This window comes from Drosophila gunungcola (genome assembly GCF_025200985.1).
Source record: "Drosophila gunungcola strain Sukarami chromosome 2R unlocalized genomic scaffold, Dgunungcola_SK_2 000013F, whole genome shotgun sequence".
Classification (NCBI taxonomy): domain Eukaryota; kingdom Metazoa; phylum Arthropoda; class Insecta; order Diptera; family Drosophilidae; genus Drosophila; species Drosophila gunungcola.
This window is the reverse complement of record NW_026453171.1, coordinates 154,197-176,130: the sequence shown is the minus strand read 5'-3', so window position 1 is coordinate 176,130 and position 21,934 is coordinate 154,197. Positions and strand designations below refer to the sequence as shown.

The following is a 21,934-nucleotide window of genomic DNA, read 5'->3' as shown; positions in this document are numbered from 1 at the left end:
AACGGGCCGTGATTTCATGGCAGCCCGCCGCCCACACACTTTGTCCCCTTTTTGGCACATTGTTTCCAATTTATTTGATGACCTTAGTTTCCGCTGCTGTTGCCCTCGGCCATTGTGATACTCAATTTTAATTACATGGAAAAAGTTTTGCTCTTCTTGTTTGGGTTTGGGTCCCACACTCCTGCAGGAAACTTTAAATGTTTGCCGACTGTCAGCATTAAAGATGAAAATATGCTACCTCATTAATAAATTTAACTGCGATCGGCCCCGTGGGCTTTTCCGTTGAGTTGGCCACTAAACTATTCTGTAAATACAGATGGCCAATAGGCCAGCCAACTATTGGCCATCTAATAAATTCATTCGATTTGAGCCGAAATCGGCACACAGCCGAACGAAACCGGTCACGTAAAACGTAAAAATAAAAATCATTCGCTTGTAAAACTTTTATGCGCCTGCACTTTTACGCCCCTCAGGATCATAGGCGAATTGTCTCGGCCGAATGTAAATTAAACAGCTCGGCGCAAATAGGCGGGGAAAAGGTCAAATCTCGGCAACATTGAGGCGATTTATCCGTTCGCAATGGCGATTCTGCACGCCGTAAAGCGAGTTCGAAATGAACTGTAAACGCGACAGGCGGCACCAACTAAATAACTATCGGAAGGGTTAGTTTAACGCAACCCGATTCGAAATCGTTCAATTAAATATTTCAGACCGGCACTTAAATATTTAATCTTTGAGCTGGAAACGGCTGGAAATCAAAAGTAAAAAGTTTTACAACTCCACCCAAGCCAAAGCCGGCTCACAGCCATATCCCCTGTCAAGAAGTTGTCCCAATCTTTGCCGCACGTTGGATTTCTCCGGCGAGGGACAGGTTGCAGTCCCGTGAGTGCTGAAACTTTGCTCGGGGTATAATTTTCGTAATGTCTTTAGGTTTAAATAAATACCACAAGCATAGTTTTATATTATTTAACACTTTGTGTTCGCTGCGGCCAGAAACTTTCACTCTGCCCGCCTTCCACTCTTGCTTTCCCTTTGTTTTTCTGTCATCTCACAGCAAAATGCCAAATGAAAGAAGTTTCAGCTGAGGTTGCTGGAAAAATAGTGTGTGTGTATGATTGTGTGTGTATGTGTGTTCGTGTTTGTGCGAGCGTGTGGAAAACTTGGCGAAAATACATTAAAAACTTTGCTGACGCATTTTCTGCGTCTCTAACCAAGAGAGACTTTAAACTTGGCCGAACTCGACAGAGCCAAAAATAGTTGCAGTTGCAGTTGTTAGTTTGTTGCCACTGGCTTTGTCCGAGCTTAGGAAATGGCGTGAAAAGTTCCATTAGGCGCTGCGGAAAGCGTTCCCGATCCGCCATTTACTGGGGCTTCGCCTAATGAACTTGCGATCCAAATTAAATTGTTTTTTCCGGAGCGTCAACCGCGTTTCGGTTGAAATGAAGACTTCAATGCCAATGGCAGCATTTTGTAAACAAAGTTGTAAACAGATTTCGATTTATTTTTTTCCCGCCGTTTCTGGGAACGAAGGTTGTCGTGTCGGCATTAAAAAGGGTTCGCTGCCTTTTCACAAAGCCCAAAACTTTGTTTAATATACTTTTTTTCCGCGCTCTCGATTGCTTTTGTTGCCGCCGGTATTACACGAGTAAATTGCTTGTGCTCATGTTCGCTGATGTAGCCGTGGAGCGTTTATGGAAACGTTGGCGGCACTCGGCGCGTAATAAATCAACAGTGAACGGACAATCCTGTGAAGTCAAGTTGAACAAGCGGATTCAACGCCAGCTTCCGCCAAAGAGCGGTCGAAAACAAGAACAGAAGGTTTTGCTTCATGGGCCGAAGATTATCATACCCTTGCTGGACATCCAAGCGAATTAATTGCCTTTTAGACTTGTGGCGAGGTATGATAGCCAACGCTTAACTAAATGTCGGAAAACTTAAAATGTCGTAGGCAGCTGAAATTGATATTCAATTAGGAAAAGCATTCAATATGTGCACAAATTCTATACATTGGTTTCACTGCAGTCTGAAATAGTAAACGACCTTGCCCTGCCTTCAATTTTTGTTTTAATAGTTAAGCGTTACTTTAGATCTCTTAAACGAAGTTCCAATGAATTAAAACGGCGGAATTATAAACGTTGTGTTCAAATTAAAAAGAACAGTTTTTTTGTTCTCCATTAATTGTAATTATTGCGCAGGAGCCAAAGGGAGTTGGGAAAAACACAACCCCGTTGAAAGGGTATTAAAAAAGCACGCCGCGAAAGCCGAGCTCCGCCGGCAGTGTCAGCTGATATGGAAATGGCACCCATCCCTCGGTCCACAATCCCCGCCTGCCCGGAAAACTCACGGCTAACGAACTAACGGCACGGGCATAAATTACCCGAGGATGCTGGCTCCTCGTGGAGTGGCGCAAAATGGAAGCCAAGCGCCGGCAAAGTTATTTGCCGTAACTGTTACACTTTCAATTTTGAGTTTATGGATGCAGCAGAGGCGGCGGCGAAGGACTTGGGGCAGGATGCCCCCAGAAGCCGGCTTTTTGCGTGGGCACTGACAGCGCGGTTCCAGTCCGTCAATTACAATTAATGTGGGCGACTTGGCTGCGGGACAAGTTTGTTTTCCAGCCAGCACATGCTTCACCTTCCCATAGAAAAATAGACGACGACATAAAGAGAAAAAATCGAAAAGTTACTGCTTAAAGACTATATGCATATTTTAATTCATTACAAAATACAGGAACATAAAAATAGTTAGCCAAACTGCAAGAAAATCATTTCGTTTATTTTAAAAATTAAATTATCAAATACCTTAATTTAGATAACCACCAATTGCGTCAAAAATATACCATGTCAATTCTCATATATAAATATATATATCGATATTTATTTGTTATAGTTAAAGAAGAGAAGAAGTATCGGCATCTGCTTAAAAGCAAGTACTCCTTGAAATAGACAACAGTCTGAACAACTTAACAAATATTCCACCCGAAACAAAAAGAAAGCAAAAGCTACCTCTATTTTACACAGAGATGTATTAAAATTTTTGGTTAATTTCGGTATTCATCTGCCCAGAAATCGTCAAACGAATCACAGAATGGAGTGCCAAAAGTGTGGTAAGTTTCTGGGGCATCTTACATCAATCACACGAAATGTGCCACCCGAATTGTTACCCCCAGATACCACCAGCAATGCCGGTGACCAAAGGCTCGATCCGACTAGGAATCCCGTGGACCTCAAGCCGGAAACGACCCTGGAGATGGAGATTGAGGAGGCCCTGTCCTCGAGCAGTGCCGATGACACACCACCGGGAATGATCGTGGTGGAGACCCACATCAGTTGCTGGGACAAGATGCGACCCCATCAGTCTTTCGAGAAGAACGCCACGTTAACGGATGTGGAGGTTCCAGAGCTGCCGGCCTGCTCCGTTTCGCTGGGCAGGAAGCCCAATGTCCAATTCCAGAAGTTGCCGCACCCCACTCATCCCCTGGTCAGCACCGAGGCCTCTCTGGCCGCTGCCACATGCCCCGCCTATGCCGCCACCTGCACCCCCAAGTCATCAATCACCGAGTCCATTGCCACACTGCGCCACTGCATCGACGGAACCACGCAGTGCAACAACCTGACCTACGACTCCGTTTCCAACGAATCAATGCCCTCGCTGGGATCGCTGGTCTGTCGCATTTGCCACAACGCCGATAATCCCGAACAGTGAGTTAAATTTCAGGCGCCCCAATGAGTTGGGGGATACAGAATGTTCGCTAGATGATACCCAAACAACAATCTATAGTCCCCGATTTTAATATATGCACGTTCGCAGGGTGTTGTAACTTCCATTTAATTACGTACGTGCAGCCGCAAATGGTGCAAGAAATTAATTGCACGGCATTTAATGCATTTAGTGCAGGGCCCGCCAGCGAATGCATTTATTTATTTTAATTATTAAAATTAACACTGCAGGCATCCACCATCCCCATCACGATCAAGCGCGACATGTCTGATTATCTGGTTGGCTGTCTTTTTAATCCCCTGATTTTTCATTGTTACCGCTGTTTACCCACCAACACACCCCCTTCTGAAACTTCCGCCTTTACCGCTCCTATTTGTTTGCAGACTTGTGTCGCCGTGTTTGTGCAAGGGCTCGCTGACATATGTCCATGTGCACTGCCTGGAGCGTTGGATTAGCACCTCGCGCTGCACCACCTGCGAGCTCTGCCAGTTCCAGTACAACACCGAGCAGACTCTGCGGTAAGTTTAAGGCCACACTCGGAAAAAAGGCAGTAAGGAATCATATTGTTTTGTGCATGGTCCCAAAAATATGCGCACTTTTGTATAGATAAGAGCCACTTTATCTGTACAAAGAAATGTATTTTCAAACAATATAAAAAAGGAAAAATATAGTTCTGGAAAAAAATTGCAAATGTATAAGGTAGAGAAAACAGATTCTCCGATTGACACTTTTATAACCAACTCATTGGCACTTAGTCTAAATTTAAGCTCAATCGGTTGAAATTACAAGGTCCCCAGTTTAAAAAATAGGTTTTTAAAAACCAATTACAACTGAAATTTTGTCATAAAAAAATGTTTTCAATGTTATTTATCTTTAAACGGTTAAAAAAAACACTAAAGCACTCTAAAGACTTTTTTCCGAGTGTAGTTAGCATATGGCTTAAGCTGCCAGCAGTTGAAAGGTGCCGTTTGAAGCGGCAGAAGATGAAAAACGCCTGCGGTTCAGGTCTTTTTAATCAGCTGAGTTGGCGCCAGTTTTGTGGCTGATTCGGCGCCAGCTTCTGTTTCTGTGGCAGCAGGTTCCTTCTAATTGCCAGTCGGCTTTGGCTTTGTTAGCATTGTTGTGCGGCCGTGTTGTCGGGCGGGGTGTGCACTTCTCCAGCTTCCGTTGCAGGTACACCTGTCTGCAGTCGCTGCGTCTGTGGTATTCGCGGGCCATGAGCCGCAGGGCGCTGCAGGAGGACTGCCAGATGTTCTCGTTGCTCACCCTGGTGGCCTTCGGCATCATCGGCACCCTGCTGGTGGGCATCCAGTACTACGCCCTGCACACCCACTCCTGGGGTCTGAGCAAACTCTGGACCAAGTCCTGGATGCTGTTCTTTTTGTTCATGACGGTGGTGAAGGTGCTCGTACTTCCGCTAACTCACGACTAATGTACCCGCCGCCCTCAGATTATCGTTTACTTTGCCAACATTTACATGCTGATCAAGTCCCAGCTGACGCCCTGGTATCGGTAAGATATATAATATTAACTATTAGCTTTTACCTCTCCTATCACTATTTCAACAAATTTCATTAGTTGTTCTTATAAAAGACCTATCGAATCAAGATATTTTCCAACACAAACAAAGCTTATACCTTAATGTACCTTTGAAAAACTTTATTATATTTATAAAGTTTTTTATCTCAATATTTTAAGCAAATCCAAAGACAAAAGATCATAATTAACAAACCAAATTTTGAATTTTAATCTATTTTAAAAGGAAAAATCAATTTCATTCTTACACTCTATACTCCTTAATTTTCATTCAGTATCTTAATCTAAATAACTTGGTTATGGATTGAGTTAAATTTATTAAAAACTATATTTTGTCGTATCATTATTCTACCTATTAAGCTGGTGGCAGTCTGCTCGAGACATCAAACTTATCCTGGAGAACAGACGACCGTTTCCCAATCCGAGTCGCTTTCTACGGCCATTTCACCTGGAGACGGCCTCGACTACAGCCTCCATGTTCACCCACCACGATCAGCAGGAGGGGCCCATGCCCAGCCGTCCGCCGGCCATCAGCTTGATCAGTTCCAGCGAAGAGGAGGTCGAGGAGAGGTTGGCCCACAAATGGGGCACCCGCCTGGACAGTGATGTCCTTGCCGCAGTTGTGGCGGCCACTGTGGAATCGATTGCGGACGCCAGTGCCCACGAGAGCGACAAACAAGCCGAGCAGCAGCAGCAGCAGCAGCAGCAGCAGCAGCAGCAGCAACCTCAGTCGCAGCAGCAGCAGCAACAGCAGGCACAGCAGCAACATCAAGCTCAGCAGCAGCAACAAACACAGCAGCCGGAAGGTGGCAACTGAAAGGGCAATGACAAATACTGGACTCGGTCTCGGGGGGATCGGGAGTTCCTTACTCCCGGGTCTGGGCAAGTAATTAAGGCTCAAGGGCAAGGATTTTTGCTTGGCTTTCGTTGTTTGCGTGTCATTTGTTTAATGTAGTTTCAATGCTTTTAATGAACTTTCCCGATGAGAGCTCGAGTTAAATGGGTAAACATGAGCCCGCGTGCTGATGCAGCTCCTGTTCTAGTCGCTCCCCCTTTTCCTGTCTGGGTTCGTGCCTGCACTCTGACTGTTTCCTTCAAGACGCACAACTTCCGGTTTCCGGCCTTGGCTTATGGCTCTCACCCCGCACACTTCCCTTGGCCACCTTAAAGCGGGAAAATTAAAGCTGATAACACGGGGCGCACGAGGCTGATGGCTGAGCCAGTCACGTGATTGATGGCTCATAAATTAGTCATTTTGCCAGAGCAGCAGAGCGGCAGTCTATTTTAGAGTGTATGTGTATTTGGAAGCGGAAAGTGGGTGGGAGGCACTCGTTAGGAGAAGGCAACTCCCTGTCGCCTGTCTTGTTTGGCCATTTTTCTCCCAGCCTCGAGTGCAGCCTCGAAATCACCCGGTAATTTGGACTAGGGGGGGCCTCCTACCCATGCTTCTCCCTAACTCTCCCTAACTCTCCCTTTACACTTCTCCTTTTCCATGGCAAGCCATTTAATAACAGCACGAGTCCTGGCTGCTAATGCACATTGGTTCAAGGACCCGTCGGAGTGACTGAATTTTGAATGATTGGACTATCTGTCACCACTCTTTGGACCACTGCTGGCCAAAGGGCTAATCCTGGCTAAGAGATGCGAGCTGGCCGCCCACCTAATGTCCCAGTGATGTTGACATATTAGGCCGTACCACGCCCACCCGCCCCCTCGTTTGCGTACGGGCCATATATGGCAAGGGGTTAACAACCCACTGCGACCTTCAATCATTTGGCTTTCGACTAGTCCTAGTCCGAGACGAAACGTAACGAAACGAAACGAACCCCAATGGTTTGGCAATCACGGGCGGAATGATTGAGTGCCTGCAAATCCCAAGCGGAATTTTCATTTATTTTGCACAATTTCCATATGTTAAGCCTTCGACTTTCGTACCCTGGCTTTCAGGCATTTTCGCATCGCTTACCAGTCTATTTTTAAATTTATAATATAAAACATTTTTTTTTCAACAGATATACCTGGGGCACAATACAGAAAACAATTTGCAATTAAAATTAAAAAAAAAAACATTTTTTTCATTTGATTTTTTTTTAATTACATACTTTACATTTCATTAGCACAATATTCAATAAACCTTATTAAGAAAAAATAGTATAATGCCTAAGGGATAACAGAAAATGAGAAAACATATTTGGACTAATTTATCGATAAGAGCCCTTTTAAAAAAGAAAAGAAATAAGACAACCCTTGAAAAAAATAAATGCGAAAAAGTATTTGTATAATTTTTGCATATTTAGCACCATTGGTTTTTGTTACTGTCTTTTAATTAGAAATAATCTATATTCTTGTGTTTTAGCTCTAATATTTACTTATTATAATTTCCCGGAAGAACAACCTTGACAATAGGGTATTCGAAGTGCGGTGCCCCCGAAACAGCCCTTTGATTCTCCACTTTTTGTTGAAAATTTCTACTTACGTCCTTATCGCCGAGTCGCTCCACACGGCAGTGGAGGAAGCCGGTCTGGCCGACGGTTACGGTCAAGTTGCGCGGCACATCAAAGTCGAAGTAGGGCAGCAGATTCGAGGGCGAGATTGTTGTTGTCGTCGTTGTGGGCGGCGTGGGTGCCATAGCTGCGCTGTAGCCTGGAAATAAAAAACAAAATAGGGATGGAGGTCAGCGGAGTGGTGCGAGAGCAGCGGCATAAAAACTTGTGCCAAATGGAAATTTATTTTCATTTTCATTTGCACATACGTAGCAGCGTATTGTTGGTTTTAGCGGGGCATTCAAATGCCCCGAGCCTTGTGGCTGCCAAAGCCCTAACTGAAACTGAAAAGTAATAAAATTCGCATAAAAATTCTGCTCAAAAACGAAGCAGAAAAACAAATAAATGAACGCTGAGAGGGACATGGACGAGCATGTGTATGGCACCAAAAAATCCTCAACAAACAATTATACTTTCTTTTTATACCCTTGCAGAGGGTATAATAATTTTAGTCAGAAGTTTGCAACGCAGTGAAGGAGACGTTTCCGACCCTATAAAGTATATATATTCTTGATCAGCATCACTAGGCGAGTCGATCTAGCAAGGTCTGTCTGTCCGTCTGTCCGTCCGTCTGTAAATCTTAATTTTAATGTTTTCAAAAATGTTTAATTCTTGCAATAGCTGCAAGGGTATATGAACTTCGGCTTGCCGAAGTTTGCTTACTTTCTTGTTTTTATTTCTTTTGGCATTTGTTTGCTGATGCGTGAGCTTTTCATATTGCAGTGAAGTGGTGGAAACTAGGGGGTAGTAAAGTCCTAGGGGATGTTCACTAAAAAATATCCAATAATGTGCCTTGCTTAACCACAGAAATGCAAACAAAAGTTACACATTCCATGGAAATTTAGATAATATTTTGAAATTTTCCAATTTCAATTTCGTGAGATTTGCCACAGAAAGTAAAATGATTCATCTTGGATAATATGATTGAAAAACTTACATAACAAACTTACACACAAACATAAATCTAGCAACTACCAGCCCTATTTGCGGATCTAACCAAACTTTTTCCTTTATTTGATGTGCACGAAATCAGAAGTCCATTTTTCTTAAGTTGTCGGGCAAAATATATGAGCAATTATGCGCCCTTTTGTTCTCGGCCAACGGAAAAGATGCTAATTATGATGGTAAAAATGTTTTCCGGTCATCAGCACACTTTGGCAAGTTTATGGCCACGGCAAAGTTGGTCCACTAAATATGTCAAAGCTGGACCAAAGTTGCGTCCTACAGTCCACTAAGAGCTAAGTTAGATAACGGCCAGGCAGCCAGGGAGCCAGGAAACGGTTGAACTAAGTTCATCAATACGCAACGCGAAGGCAGATGGGGGGCTCAAAGGAAAAGCTGGCAAAACTTTTGCACATCAAAGCCCTGTACAAATCGGCGCAGATCGCATGCAGCCAACTGGAATACGAATAATTGAATGAGGCAAGACGAGTCGAACTCCTGCTGGCGTCAGTTTATCGAACTCTGGGCTGAACTCTAACTGGCAGCAAGGAATCAAGGGCCTCCCCCTCCCCCATTTCCATCCATCGTCAGAAGATAGAGGAAAACTGCTGTTGCACATTTCCGTTTCCGCACGCGCGCAAAAAAAAAAAGAAGTACAAACTTTCGCCGGGACACGCACACACCCACACGCACAACCACTTTTACCGAGGCAGCTGGAAGACATACGCAAACTTTTCACATGCGTAGCAACGTGAAAACACGAATCGACTCCACCACATCGACGGTGGTTTGGGCTTGGGTGGTTTGCTGGCTGTCGGGACATGACAAATTTTACGATTTACTTTTTGAAAATTTTCGAACACAAAGTTAAATTTAATGCGCACCCGCAACATTTGCGTACGTGCGGCTTTCCATCTTCGGGCAATATGCAAAACATTTCGGCATAGATAATAACGTAAGAGGACCGTCGGGGAAAAGTTTTGTTCGTTAATCGAAGTCGAGTTGCACTTTTATGAAAAATATAAGAGCAGTTACTAATTTTGAAATATTTTGTAATGTAAAATAAGAATGAATTTGAATATGAACTTTTAGATAAACAAAATGAATAATTAAAAATTTATATTTAACCCAACCAAAAACACCTTAATGGAAAACTTCGTTCAGAAATTGTTATGTTTGCAAAAGGATATAGAGATAAATTTTCGGAAAAGCTTATATATAATCTGTTATATATTTTTGAAATAACTGTTATATATTAACTTAATTTTTACAGCAAGGTTTGATAGCGACTTCCTAGGCAAAGTACCCGCTAATACTCTACTCCACTGCCGCATCGACAGAGATAGGTAACAGGGTATCAAAAGCGAGCGAAAATTAGCTTAGAAATGTTGCACGTATGCGTGCGTGGCGCATAAACGGCGTGGAAAAGCGTGGGAAATTCGCTGAGCGGAAAGCGCGCAACGCCAAAGCGGAGGCAAGGGGACAGGATGGCGGGAGTGGAACAGAACTTAATTTATTGTTTATCAGCGAACATGCAATTTATGGGCAGCCCTGAAAAGATTTTCACCAACATTTTTGGCCCAACCACCCATTTTGTGGGCGATGGAGAACGGTAGCCTTGTGCTAATTTTAAGTTTATGCATGGAAAATTTGCTCACGCTGTGAAAATTAACGATGCGGCTGCCGGGAAATGCCTAGCCCAACTTGTCGAAGCCTCCATTTCGTTGTTAGCCAGTTTGTTTGCCCCGTCATTTGGGCCCACATTGGCTATTGATAACAGCCGAACAGCAGCTGGCGGCTGTCAGATTTTGGCTTTGGCTTTAAGCGTGCGCTTAATCAAAAAAGCTCGGCGCCTGCAAATTAACATGATGTATGGCGTGGCCAAGGGGTATCCGGCCCCTCAAACTGTCACCCCGAGGCCCCTGAGCTGCGGTTAAGGACCAAAAATATTTGCCGACTTTCAACCCGAAAATTAGCAAATGTGGTGGAAAATGTTTGCGGTTGTGTGTGGTTTACGTGGCCCAATATATGCATATTTATAGCGGCGCTTTGCTTAGACCATAAATCGAAAATGCCTGCTATCGATTTGCAAACCATTAAATCAAGGCCGCCTTAATTGAGCGTGAAATTTAGTTAAGGTAGTATTTCAAAGCGGTCATCTCTTTAAAAGCTTTGGGCATATAAATGAAAACTATTCAGCCAAAAAACCAAAATCAGTAATCATTAATTTTAAAAAATGTATAGAAAAACGTCTCTGTATTTTACCTTTCAAGGTGGAAAAATATTACATTTAACCACGTATTACAGTGATTATTGCCGCTTTTACTCTGTCGAAGCAATAATGCTTATTTTGGCTTTAATTCTGTTATAATTTTTTCATTTTATTGCCTTTTTAACGTTCTTCGATAACAAGAAGCTTATAAAGTCAAAAGAAAAACATTTTCCAAAAGACTAATTGAACTGACAGTGCTTTCTTCTCTGTAAGCTGACAGAACTTTGCCTTTGGCCTAGTTAATCTCGCTTGGAGCCGAACATCAGCATGTGAGCATGAAGCGAAGACGAAAGCCAAGACTCCTCGATGAGAAGCGAGGAAGGTTTGGATTGTCCATGATCCTGGCACTTACGGTTAAGTTGCAGTGACATGATGATGCAATGATGCTTTGAGTGGCAGTCGATGCACTCCACGGGGTCCTTTCTCAACTTGGCCCACAAATGTCTAGACCCATGGAGCAAGGGGGCGGTGGGGGCGGAGCTGGAAACGCAGCTTGAGCTCCTTTAAATATGCTGAACTATCGATTATGCTGGCTGAGTGTTTCCGCTTTGGCTCCGAGCGAGTGAACAGAGCAAAATATTTGTGCAGCAAATTGCTCCTGACACTTTGCCACTCTATTTGCCAGGACAAATTAAATCGAATTTAAATTTGACAAAAAAATATTGGGCGTATAATCAGAAAAGTTATAGTATGTTTGAGCATGCACAAAGTAGCCAAAAAAAGTGCAAGGCAAGAAGTCGATTGGCTCAAAGCAGAGATGATTTTTAAAGCGAATTTGTTTAAATAAATTCAAAGCCGACTTTGACTCGCATATTTTCGTTTTCTTGGGCGGCAAAGTTTTTTTGTCGTGTGTCGCCATTTTTATGGCCGACAATGTCTGCCTTTCCCCACTTTCCTCCGCTCCGGCCAGCCATTTCATCACTCAGTTGGTTTTATAAGTGCCGCATTTGGAATTTATGATTATTTTTTCCTTCCCTTTTGGCCCCCGTCCCTTTTGAGCCCCGGCAAGCTAATATGGCCATATGAATTCTTAAATACAAATACGCATACAAATCGGGCCAAACTATAAAAACAGTCGGTCATGACTCACAATGAGGCACGATAAGTGAGCGCGGCGACATATTAGGCCATCATGTGTGGAAAACTGCGACTCTTGGCAGCTCTGTGAAAACTTCGTTAGACAACGCCAACGATGTCGCATTTGAATGAGCATACAATCCCATGAAAATGTTGCAAAGATGAACCGCCAGGCCACCCAATCCCCACTCCAAGTGCCCAAATCTGTCTGTCTGCGTGCCTCATTTAAAAACCGCCCGTTCGCATTTGCATGCGCATCGCATGTCACGCAGAAAAACGCAAAAAATCTGGGCCAAAAAAATGTGAAAAAATCGAAAACGAAATCAGATAACGCCCGCTGAATGCTGCCACAAGTGACGGATGTGTCTCGTAAATGCTTCGACGAAAGGCGAATGGCGAGATCGTTGGGCAAATGAAAAATAAAAGCCAGAAATTATCTGAAATCGGCTTAAGGCGCGCAGCTCAATCAAAGGTGAGCAAGTGGGGGACACTTGTCACCGATGGCTGTGTGTGCTTGTATCTGCCAGATGTATGTCTCCTTGTCGGCACCACATGCTGCTGCACCCTTGAGCATGTTGACAACGCCACCAGCACACATAATCATTTTCTAGGGCCACAACTGCTGGTGCTGGCAAGTTCCCACGACGAGACTCTCCAGCTGAGCTCAGCAAGTTTCGCCTCAAAGTGTGCTTCACTTAAATACAGACATTAATCGGAGCTCCAAGCTCTGTGCTCTGAGCTCCGAATCCCTATCCCCATCTCTAGTGCGGTCTGTTTACATGCTCCACTTCAAACACATACTTTATGATCGGAATCGATTTGACTCCGCTTCCTTTTCGCAATGGCAAGTGCAATGGAATCGGAACGCAATTGTAAAAACAATTTCAACTGTTTTATTGTTTGTGAATGAAATCCTATATTGGTTAACCGACAAGGAATAAAAGTTGTTGCCTCGCACCGACTTTCGAAAAATTGATTACACTTAATGGCGATGATAAAACCGTAAAGCCTGACCACACGGCGTATGCGTAATGTTCGAGCAATTATCATTGGCATATTGCAGGCCATCACTTTGGCTCTGCATTGGAACCTCCTGGTTCTGTCCTCCAATGCTGGCAATTTTCTATTAAGTTTGCCTCCATTCTGTCGAACCGAGTGCTCAGACGACAGTGTGCGCACTTAGGCGCGACAATTAATTTATGGCCTAGACGCTTTGCCAACACATAAATTATGCTTGCGAATGCCAATGAGAACGGGAGAAAGCAAGTGGAGAGTGGAGCGATGCCGGCTGGTTGCAATAATTGAACAACGTGGCGTATGAGTAACGAGAGTTGATACACAGGAAGGTTACGTAATCATTGGCATTATTACACAGCAAAATTACAATGGAGAATATGAATGGTACTAGTCTCTCTATTGAAGACTATTTTCATGGAATTGTGTTGAGTTACAATTTTTTTGTAGTACAAAAGATATTTAAGGAATAGATAATAGAAAATAACGTAAGAGGACCGTCGGGGAAAAGGTTTGTTCGTTAATCGAAGTCGAGTTGCACTTTTATGAAAAATTTAAGAGCAGTTACTAATTTTGAAATATTTTGTAATGTAAAATAAGATTGAAGTTCATATTCAAGAACTTTTAGATAAGCAAAATGAATAATTAAAAATCTATATTTAAACCAACCAAAAACACCTTAATGGAAAACTTCGTTCAGAAATTGTTATGATTGCAAAAGGATATAAAAATAGATAAATCTTATAAAAATTTTGTTATATATTTTTGAATATTAACTTAATTTTTACAGCAAGGTTTGATAGCGACTCCCAATTTTTTTATATTAAAAAAAATATTTAAGGAATATTACTATTATAGTTTACTTGCAATAACAAAGCTGAGCCAAGTTTCTATGCTACTGGTAAAATTAAAATTGCCATAAATAAATTTATTGAAAAATTCCACAAGCTGAGCTGATTTATTTTGACTTTAAATAAAATTCATTTTGTGCTGTGACTGTTTCCTTTTTTTTCTAAAATGTTTTTATTTCGGAATGAAGCAATAGGCACAATAGCCTAAAACTAATCGAGCAACCCGCTCCGTTATCGTATTGATTAATTACCCGCTGATATGCTAACACACAACTGCCTGGTCGGTCGGCAGCAGTGACAGGTTTGGTTACATGGGAGCTAATTGCGTGCAGATTGAATCGGCGGAGTGAGCTCAAAGCAATCAGCAGCAAAGGGAGCCACTATGAAGCCACACAGTTGCAGTGGCAAATGAAACCACTTTAAGATAACCCGGCAATGGCATAGTTTTTAGATGTTGCCGGTCTTGCCAAGCCCGATGAGGAATCAACTCAGCTGAACAAAGTGCCCTGACTGAACAATAAACAAGTCCTGGCATTGATTTCTATCTTGGCAGACTTTCCACTTGTGCCATCCCTCTCTGATGCTTTGTTCCGTTGCCTTTAAGTTGGCCAAAAGTACGAGTTTGCCTTGAAAATTTTCCGGTTGACTTCAAAGCAGAAATGCAAAAGTGACATTCACAACTAGTGCCCCACTCAAATGTTGCTGTGGTGGTTTGTCGAGGGCCAATACTGAATGGTATTGTATGCAGGCATTGAACTTTGCCGAGTTTTCCCCCGAAGTGAAACTGCCAACGGGGAAACAATACAATACGGGCCACTATTTCGAGTCTGTGTGAGTGAGAGCAAAAGTTAAAGCAGGCGGCAGGCAGCAGGACATAGAAAACAAAGCACACATACTGACACAAAAAGTGCTGCAGACTTTCGGGCGACGCTTTTATGGTTATCTCTGGTTGCTGTTGTTGTTGTCCATAGCCATGGCTGACTTTTTCATGATTATGTCCCTCATTGCGGAGGGACATGGATATAGAGCGGGAGTTTTTGCTAGCCGCTCTGATTTAATTTAACAAAATGCCGCCAGCTAGGAACTCTGGCCCTTGGGCCATTGCCATTTGGTCAATTTCTATGTGAGTTTTGTATCTCTGTGAGCCTGGCTTTCCCTCTATCTCACGCGTTGCGGCAATGTCCTGTCATAATTTACCACATTTTATTAGCCGTTTTTGCTTGGTCGATAAGACCAGTCTGTCGTGCACAGAAACATCGTAACAATTTTGTTCAAATGAATGAACTGATTTATATATTCAATTTGATTTCTGACCGTTTTGAATACCATTACTACACAACGATTAGTTTATAATTGCAATTTTTTTGAAAAACTCTGGCTGCAGTAAAATGCTTGAAGAAAGGAATTTCAATAAATCCCTTCGTTACCACTTTTGCCTACATACATTATTGAAATTGCATTTAAATTTAATTCGGGCATGACAGCGTTAACAATACAAAACATATTTCTTCAAGCGTTATCAAAAATTTCCTTTATTTAATAATATGAAATATATGATACAAATTATTTAATTGTTTTCTGTGTAGAGTCCTTGCCCATTGCCAATACATCTGACGTAGGTCGTGGTCGTTGTTAGTGTTGCCTTGAAGATTCCACATAAAATTAGGATATCCCGCCCGTCCGAGGGGTTGATCACTGCGTATGAGTGATTTTTATGGCCTTTTTATTTGGGCCTAGGGTTTGAGGTGTATATTGGATCGCACCCACTAAGCCTTGTCTAGACGTCCTTCAGCATCCCCAGAAGCTGCTGCTGCTGCTGCTGGTGCTGCTGGTGCTGCTCATTAGCCCGCGATGTTTATGAAGCCTTTGTCGCCCCTACTGTTAAGCACATTAACACTGCAAAAGTTTTCGCCGACAAAGTAAACAACTTACAACGAAATGCTGCATCAGCGAAAGAAAAGCGAGGAAAAATCCCATTTAATATGCATGCGCAAGTAAAATCGCAAGGGATTCGCGAAAGGGGGGAATACAAATGGCAAAGCCAAACTTTCGTTTGCTTTAATCAGTGCGTAAAATATTCAACTGCCACTTGCATGGAAAAGGGAAAATCGGGAACTTTTTCTTGGGCACCATTTTCTTTACTTGACTTCTGTCTTTCCTCTTCCCTCCTCGCCTTACATGCGCCTTAAAATGGATTTACTGCGTTTGCAGTTTGCATTTCGCAGGCTCTGTCGGTGACATCCTCTTTGCGAAACAATAGACTCAGCCGCGACTTAAGTCAGCTCGAAGTTCTTCGAGGGAATCCTGCGGCCACGTTGCTGATTCCTTTATTGTGTGGCTTGGCCTTCCACATGTTGGATGTCTGTCAACTCTGACTGAACACTGCGGCACTCACTCCCGGAAATTTCGCCACCCAGCAGATTTCTCAATCCGCATCTCTTTTCCTTTTGCGAATAAAATTAACAAGAAAATCCCGCGAATAAATTGTAATGAATGGCACAAGCGTTTATTGAAATTTTTACCGCCGTTTTGGCCAGAACGAAAGCGAAATAAATTTCCAAGGCCAACGGGATTAGGGGAAAATTGTCGTAGAGCGGAGAAAAGTGCTTGTAAATGACAGCCATAATTTTACATTTAATGGTTTGACATAGGTATAAACGCCAAGCATTATAATTATATTGCTACGTAAGCATCAAGAAGACGAAAGCAATTAGTGGACACGTTCTAAGAAAAATACATCGTGAAAAGATGACACAAAAATATAATTTATTTCAGAATGGCTGGATTTTTAAATGAGGAAAGGTTAAGGCTGTAGGTACAAATTTTACACTGTTTGACTGTGAATTATTTATAAGGATCTACAATTTTATTAAAAAATTTTATTATCTCTTCCTAAATTAAAAATATTTAATTTTTTTTTGAAACTAATTCTAGACGCACATGTTATTCTCTCATAAAAACAGAATGATGCGTGTAACGGTTCTTGGAAAACCATCATGATGTTAAGCCTTCCATGGAAATCAGTAGAATGTAAATGCAAATTGATTTGTACTTCATCTCCTGCCTCAGCTACTTTACATATTCGTGTGTTTTTTTAATGGCTGAGAGCTGTTCATGTTCCCTGGAATTGATTTCGGCACTGTCTGCTTCGTCATTCGGTGGCGGTGGGGGGAATCTCTTAAATATTCCGCCACAATGAGCCGTCACTTTAAGGCCAACGCAGGCGAATGCCACGTAAATATATCTACTTACAAAACTCTCAAGTTAATGGTCGACTCTATTGGGCTTAAAAGTCAACAAGTTGGCCACCGTTCATCCCGCCACCTCCGAAGGGTCTGACTTGTTCTGGTCCTGTCTTCTATTCAATTTGCATTGAGTGTCATTGTTGTTGGCTACACTGTTGTTGTTGCTGTTGTTGTTGTCATCCCAGGGTCACACACTACACAATGAACGCATAACGACTCGAACGAATGAAAGTGTGCAAATAAATATGTTTGCTGGAGGATAGCCAGGAAAAAAACAGGGAAAACTGTCAAGCAGGGAGCTTATTCATAGTCCGGTCACAAATTCAACACCTACGCAACTATTGTGCCAATTTGGGGACCCAAGTTGACCTTTTTTTTTTTAGATGCCACCACCCCCACAACCTGCGCCTGACAATGCATGCAAATGACGGCATTTTTCTCCATCCTAGGCAGTGGAATGAGGGGTGTGTTTAAGCTTTCTGCACAGGGAAAAATGGAACCATGTTTGAAATTCGTATTGGACATTTTTACTATCGGCTTGAATGTATCGGAGAGTGTGCTAGGATATATGAAACTTCGGACTTGCAGATAAAAAAATAATTTATTTTTAAATTACCCAAATTTTAACAATACTTAAAGATTGCCAGGACTTTTATAGAATCATCTTATGCTTAGGGTGGTTTGGAAATAACGAACTATTGTTATAATAAATTCATTTCTTGCGGTATACCTTTTTTCCAGGTTTTTTTTTGTACAGCAATTTTTCCTCTGCATAGCCGGCTATTTCCCTTTCATTTCGGAACCCGCCTTAGATGCCTTTGTACCGGGATCTACTTCATTTTTGGGTTACTTTGCCCGGCTCACTGCTAATGTCTTCACTTTGGTGTGGGTCGGTCCGTCTGGCCGGGAATGGAATGGTCTGCTCTATGAGCTTGTTAGCACCCATAAAAGCGCCTGGAAGTGTGCCATTCCGGGAGGCCTTTGTAATTTTATGCCTGGCCTGCGACATCAACACCAACAGCCAACATCCAACAGCCAACATCCAACAGCCAGTTGAACGACGACAAAGGAAAGCGGAAAACTTTAAGACTTCAAATGGGGCTACGTGTCGCCAATGGGAATCTGTATGCTAATTCCTGTTGCCGGGCTGCAAAACAAAGTCTCTGCTTCGTTTAGCTTTAATGCGTCATAATCAACACAATCATAATTTGCATGAGGCATGCTCCGCATAATTTTCCACATCATTTCCCGGGCAAAAGCGATGGTAGCGGCAACTAATATGCCACGGGAGCCGGAAATTAGCACTCTGCGGCCCCCGGATTCGTCTTTCATCTCCACGAAACTTATGAACGGCATATTGCGTAACCCCAAAGCCACAACAACAACAACAACTAGGACAGGAACAACATCTATGAGCGAGTGCAACTCATTTGTTTGGCCCACTAATTGAACTGCTTCACCAGCTCACTCAGCCGAGAAGGCAAGCCCCATTAAACCCCTTTTACCCCGGCACAAGCATAAGACCAAAACCTGATGTGGTACTTACAACAGTCTCTATGGCGAAGGCTTTATGAGTCCTGTGGCTCAGGAACTTTTAGTCCTACTCCTCAGCACACTCCCTGTTCAATTTTCTTGTTGACTGAAAAGTTTCCATCACATTTCTTTACTTTTTTTCCCAATACACGGAACAAACAAGTTATGAACTATGAGCACACTCTATCAATTAGTTCAATAATTTACAAATTGTGTGTTTAAATAGGTGCGTTGTTTATTTTAATGCTCATCAAATATATGCAAAGCGCACTTATTATAAGTTAATCAATTTAAATTAGCGGGCAACCATGAAATATGAATGCAACACATATTCTAATTGATCAAATGAGTGAGAGTGAATTGAAATTTGCGATGCAAACCCCCAAAGTCGAAATGTAATGAAGCCGCAAAAACACAAGCCACTTTAAGTTTTTCTTAGCTGGTTGACGGACAAAGCCAATTTAACTTGGCCAAAGTAATTGAGTGCAGACGAGGGATTAAAGTCAAACATAGTCAATTTACGCGAACACTGTCCTTGGCCGAAACTGCAATGCAAAGTGGTTAACTGAGAGCATTTCGATATTGTCAACCATTTTTAATGTCTGGCGGTTGGGCGGCGTGACAAGGAACTTAAATCGGTTGTGACAACGTGGCGTATGCGCAATTCCTGATTTATGTATGCTTAACTGCAGTCGCTGGCGCTAATTGATGCGTGACCACATGGCGTATGCGTCATATTTGAATAGTTTGCTTAATTATATGTATGGCAAAAACGTTTTGCGGTCGGCATGCCAGTGTAACTGCTGTGAGTACAGTTCTGACCCGCTGTCAAGCACTGAATTGCCAGCAGCCACATGAAAGCCAGGTTGAAAATTGGACAATGCAATCACAAAACTTTAATCCCAGTTTCACAGGCTAAAGAATTCCCACCAAGCTGACTAATATCCACGATCTGGGACCAGTTAGCTTGCTCCATCAAAGTTATTCCCCTCAAATCCCCTTCCCGCACATACAATTAAAGTAAATGATGCTCGGATGGAACATCTTGTGGCAATATGAGAAAATAAATAACTAGATGTAGATGGGAATTACTTTTGCGTATTTTGTTTTGCATTTTGATGAGTTTCGTCGAGTATCGGGCGCACATCCAATTTATGCCCACGGCTTTTTCCGTCTGACTACGACTATCGCAAGGCATTCACTCCACATGAGTCTCTGTGTCTACTTCTACGTTAATGTGTGTGTCTAATATATCACGGAATCGATTTTACGCCCTGGTGGAGCAGCTTCTCGTCCCATTCTCCTGCGGGCTTTAAGCGAGTTTGGCAACTTTAAGCACTTCTTATCACTTAAACTCGCCGAAAGTGACCATGAATGCTTCAGGAAGTGAATATTTCATTAATGCGCCGACAGGGACAGCTGATTGTCACCCAGTCCATGGCCATCCAAATTAGATCTGGGAGCTGGGCCGTAGGTATAAATTCCAAATGATTTGCGCTGATTGCGCCGAGTCGTAATTAAAGTTTTACAACCTAATTAAGGCCAGCGAACCGAGCCAAACCGAAACGAAGGAGTGCGTGGGCCAGCTCAAGAGTTCTTCAATTAGGCCACAACGGACAGAGGCATAAACATTTTAATGACTCACGAGAAAGGGCGATCAATGGCAGACAGTATGCGATGCAGTGAGTATCCATAAAAGCGGCCATTAAATGCCGGGATGTGTTCACATGCGAACCGAACACATCCTGCCGACGGAAATGAAGCCTTGTCTTGGGTTTTTATGGCTTTCCAATCAAATAATCACAGCAAACGTTTATCGCCTTCACAGGACCCAAGCGCCCGCAGACACATTCTTATTCATTAGCCTGGTCCGAACACCAAAAGGACACTCCACACCAGGCGAAAGGATAGCGCCCGCCATGGAAGCCCCAAGTGCGTCCTGGAAACTCGAGTCACTGCCCGGGGGTTGAATATCCAAACTAATTACTTGGCTTTTTAAGCAGAAAATGTAATAAAATTTGTAGCCAGCAGCAGTGCAATGCAGTTAAAACACCTGTGAGTCCTCTTCTGCCCTCCTTTAAATGTTGCACAGTTTTGGGAGGGCAGCGGCAGCCATAAAATTTGCGCCATTAGGAGGCACATTGTTGCCGGCTATTTCTATGATTAATACAAAACTTATTTATATACATTTTCGCTTTATCCTTGTTTTCTCCTTTCAGCTTCCTCTGGATGCATGATTTACTTATCTTTGCGACTCCAACTCCGACTACGCTTCCTTGGTTTTGGCTCCTTCCTCCTTGCGGCCATTTGAATTGCACTTTGTTTTTCTTCCTTTGCTTTTTATGGCCAACGGACGGAATTCACTGTGGCATACTTTCTGTGGCTAAATACATTTGGATTGCCCGGCTGGCTGGCTCTTGATGCAATTTAAATGATTAAGTATTTTTTTGCAAAGTGCTGCAGACTTGTGCCGGAAGGCTAAGCGAGAAGTAATTTAAAATGTTCATGAAATTTTATTCAAACTGCGTTGAAAAGCCCGCCTCACCAAAGTAAATTAAAAGGTTCATGGAACCGTTTTAATGGAAAAACTGGGACGCCTTTAAGCCTGTTTTACCTGATTCCGTCTCAGCCGATTCACTTTCATATTTTTTTTGCCATTTCAGGCCGCCGCAGCGAAGCAGAAGTTCCATTAATTTGGCCCATTCATTAATTGAGTCAGTCACTAATTTATAAGCTGCTGTCGGTGTCCACTTTGTTTCTGATGCCGAGTTTTTGTTTACATTCTGGCAAACAGGACACGACACGCGGAGGAGGGGGCGACAGGATGCGGATACTGACAATGGGAAATCATGAAATGTAAACCAAAGGAAAGCATCAGCAAACAGCAAAAGAAAGGCGGCAAAAGGACCGAAATGGACAAAGCGAAAGCTGGGCGCAAATTACATGTATAATCAAGTGAAGAAATACGAGAGCACATTAATAATCCAGATTCATTAGGACGAGGCCCCAGAGAGCTGGCGGATACACCAAAACAGGCAAAACAAACAAATTGCAAATTGCAGTGGGCAAGCAAAAATCAAGAGGAGAAAAAGAGGCAAAAAAAAAGGGTGGAAATAGCCGATGCCAAATGGCAAATTGCTTGGCCAACACTTTTCCGGACTTGAGTGCGCTTTTCGCTAATCTTACACAGCAACGGACTAA

The 21,934-nt window shown here is 42.8% G+C and overlaps 2 protein-coding genes and 1 long non-coding RNA gene across 7 annotated transcripts in view; 2 read left to right on the top strand and 1 right to left on the bottom strand.

The window, feature by feature from the left end:
- The window catches only part of LOC128256047 (zwei Ig domain protein zig-8), a 52,521-nt gene that overhangs the window by 13,509 nt on the left and 17,078 nt on the right, over window positions 1-21,934 (bottom strand). For both annotated transcript variants that reach the window (XM_052986095.1, XM_052986097.1), the window contains exon 2: window positions 7,733-7,899. In XM_052986095.1, coding sequence (XP_052842055.1) covers window positions 7,733-7,899 — 167 coding nt within the window. The remainder of the gene's footprint in view (window positions 1-7,732; window positions 7,900-21,934) is intronic.
- On the top strand, window positions 2,922-6,269 carry LOC128256045 (uncharacterized). Of its 4 annotated transcripts, none has more exons than XM_052986093.1 (6): window positions 2,922-3,106; window positions 3,170-3,701; window positions 4,104-4,238; window positions 4,836-5,116; window positions 5,171-5,232; window positions 5,617-6,010. In XM_052986093.1, the coding sequence occupies exons 1-6, from the start codon at window positions 3,088-3,090 to the stop codon at window positions 5,860-5,862; spliced, it is 1,275 nt and encodes a 424-aa protein (XP_052842053.1). In that variant the 5' UTR covers window positions 2,922-3,087; the 3' UTR covers window positions 5,863-6,010. The 4 variants fall into 4 exon arrangements, with proteins under 4 accessions (XP_052842053.1, XP_052842051.1, XP_052842054.1 ...); XM_052986091.1 differs by having other exon boundaries at window positions 2,923-3,106; window positions 4,894-5,116; window positions 5,617-6,269; XM_052986094.1 differs by having other exon boundaries at window positions 2,923-3,106; window positions 4,836-5,113.
- LOC128256050 (uncharacterized) lies at window positions 19,503-20,688 on the top strand. The gene is made up of 3 exons (XR_008267694.1): window positions 19,503-20,207; window positions 20,275-20,415; window positions 20,562-20,688. It is a non-coding gene; the product is annotated as an uncharacterized LOC128256050 (long non-coding RNA).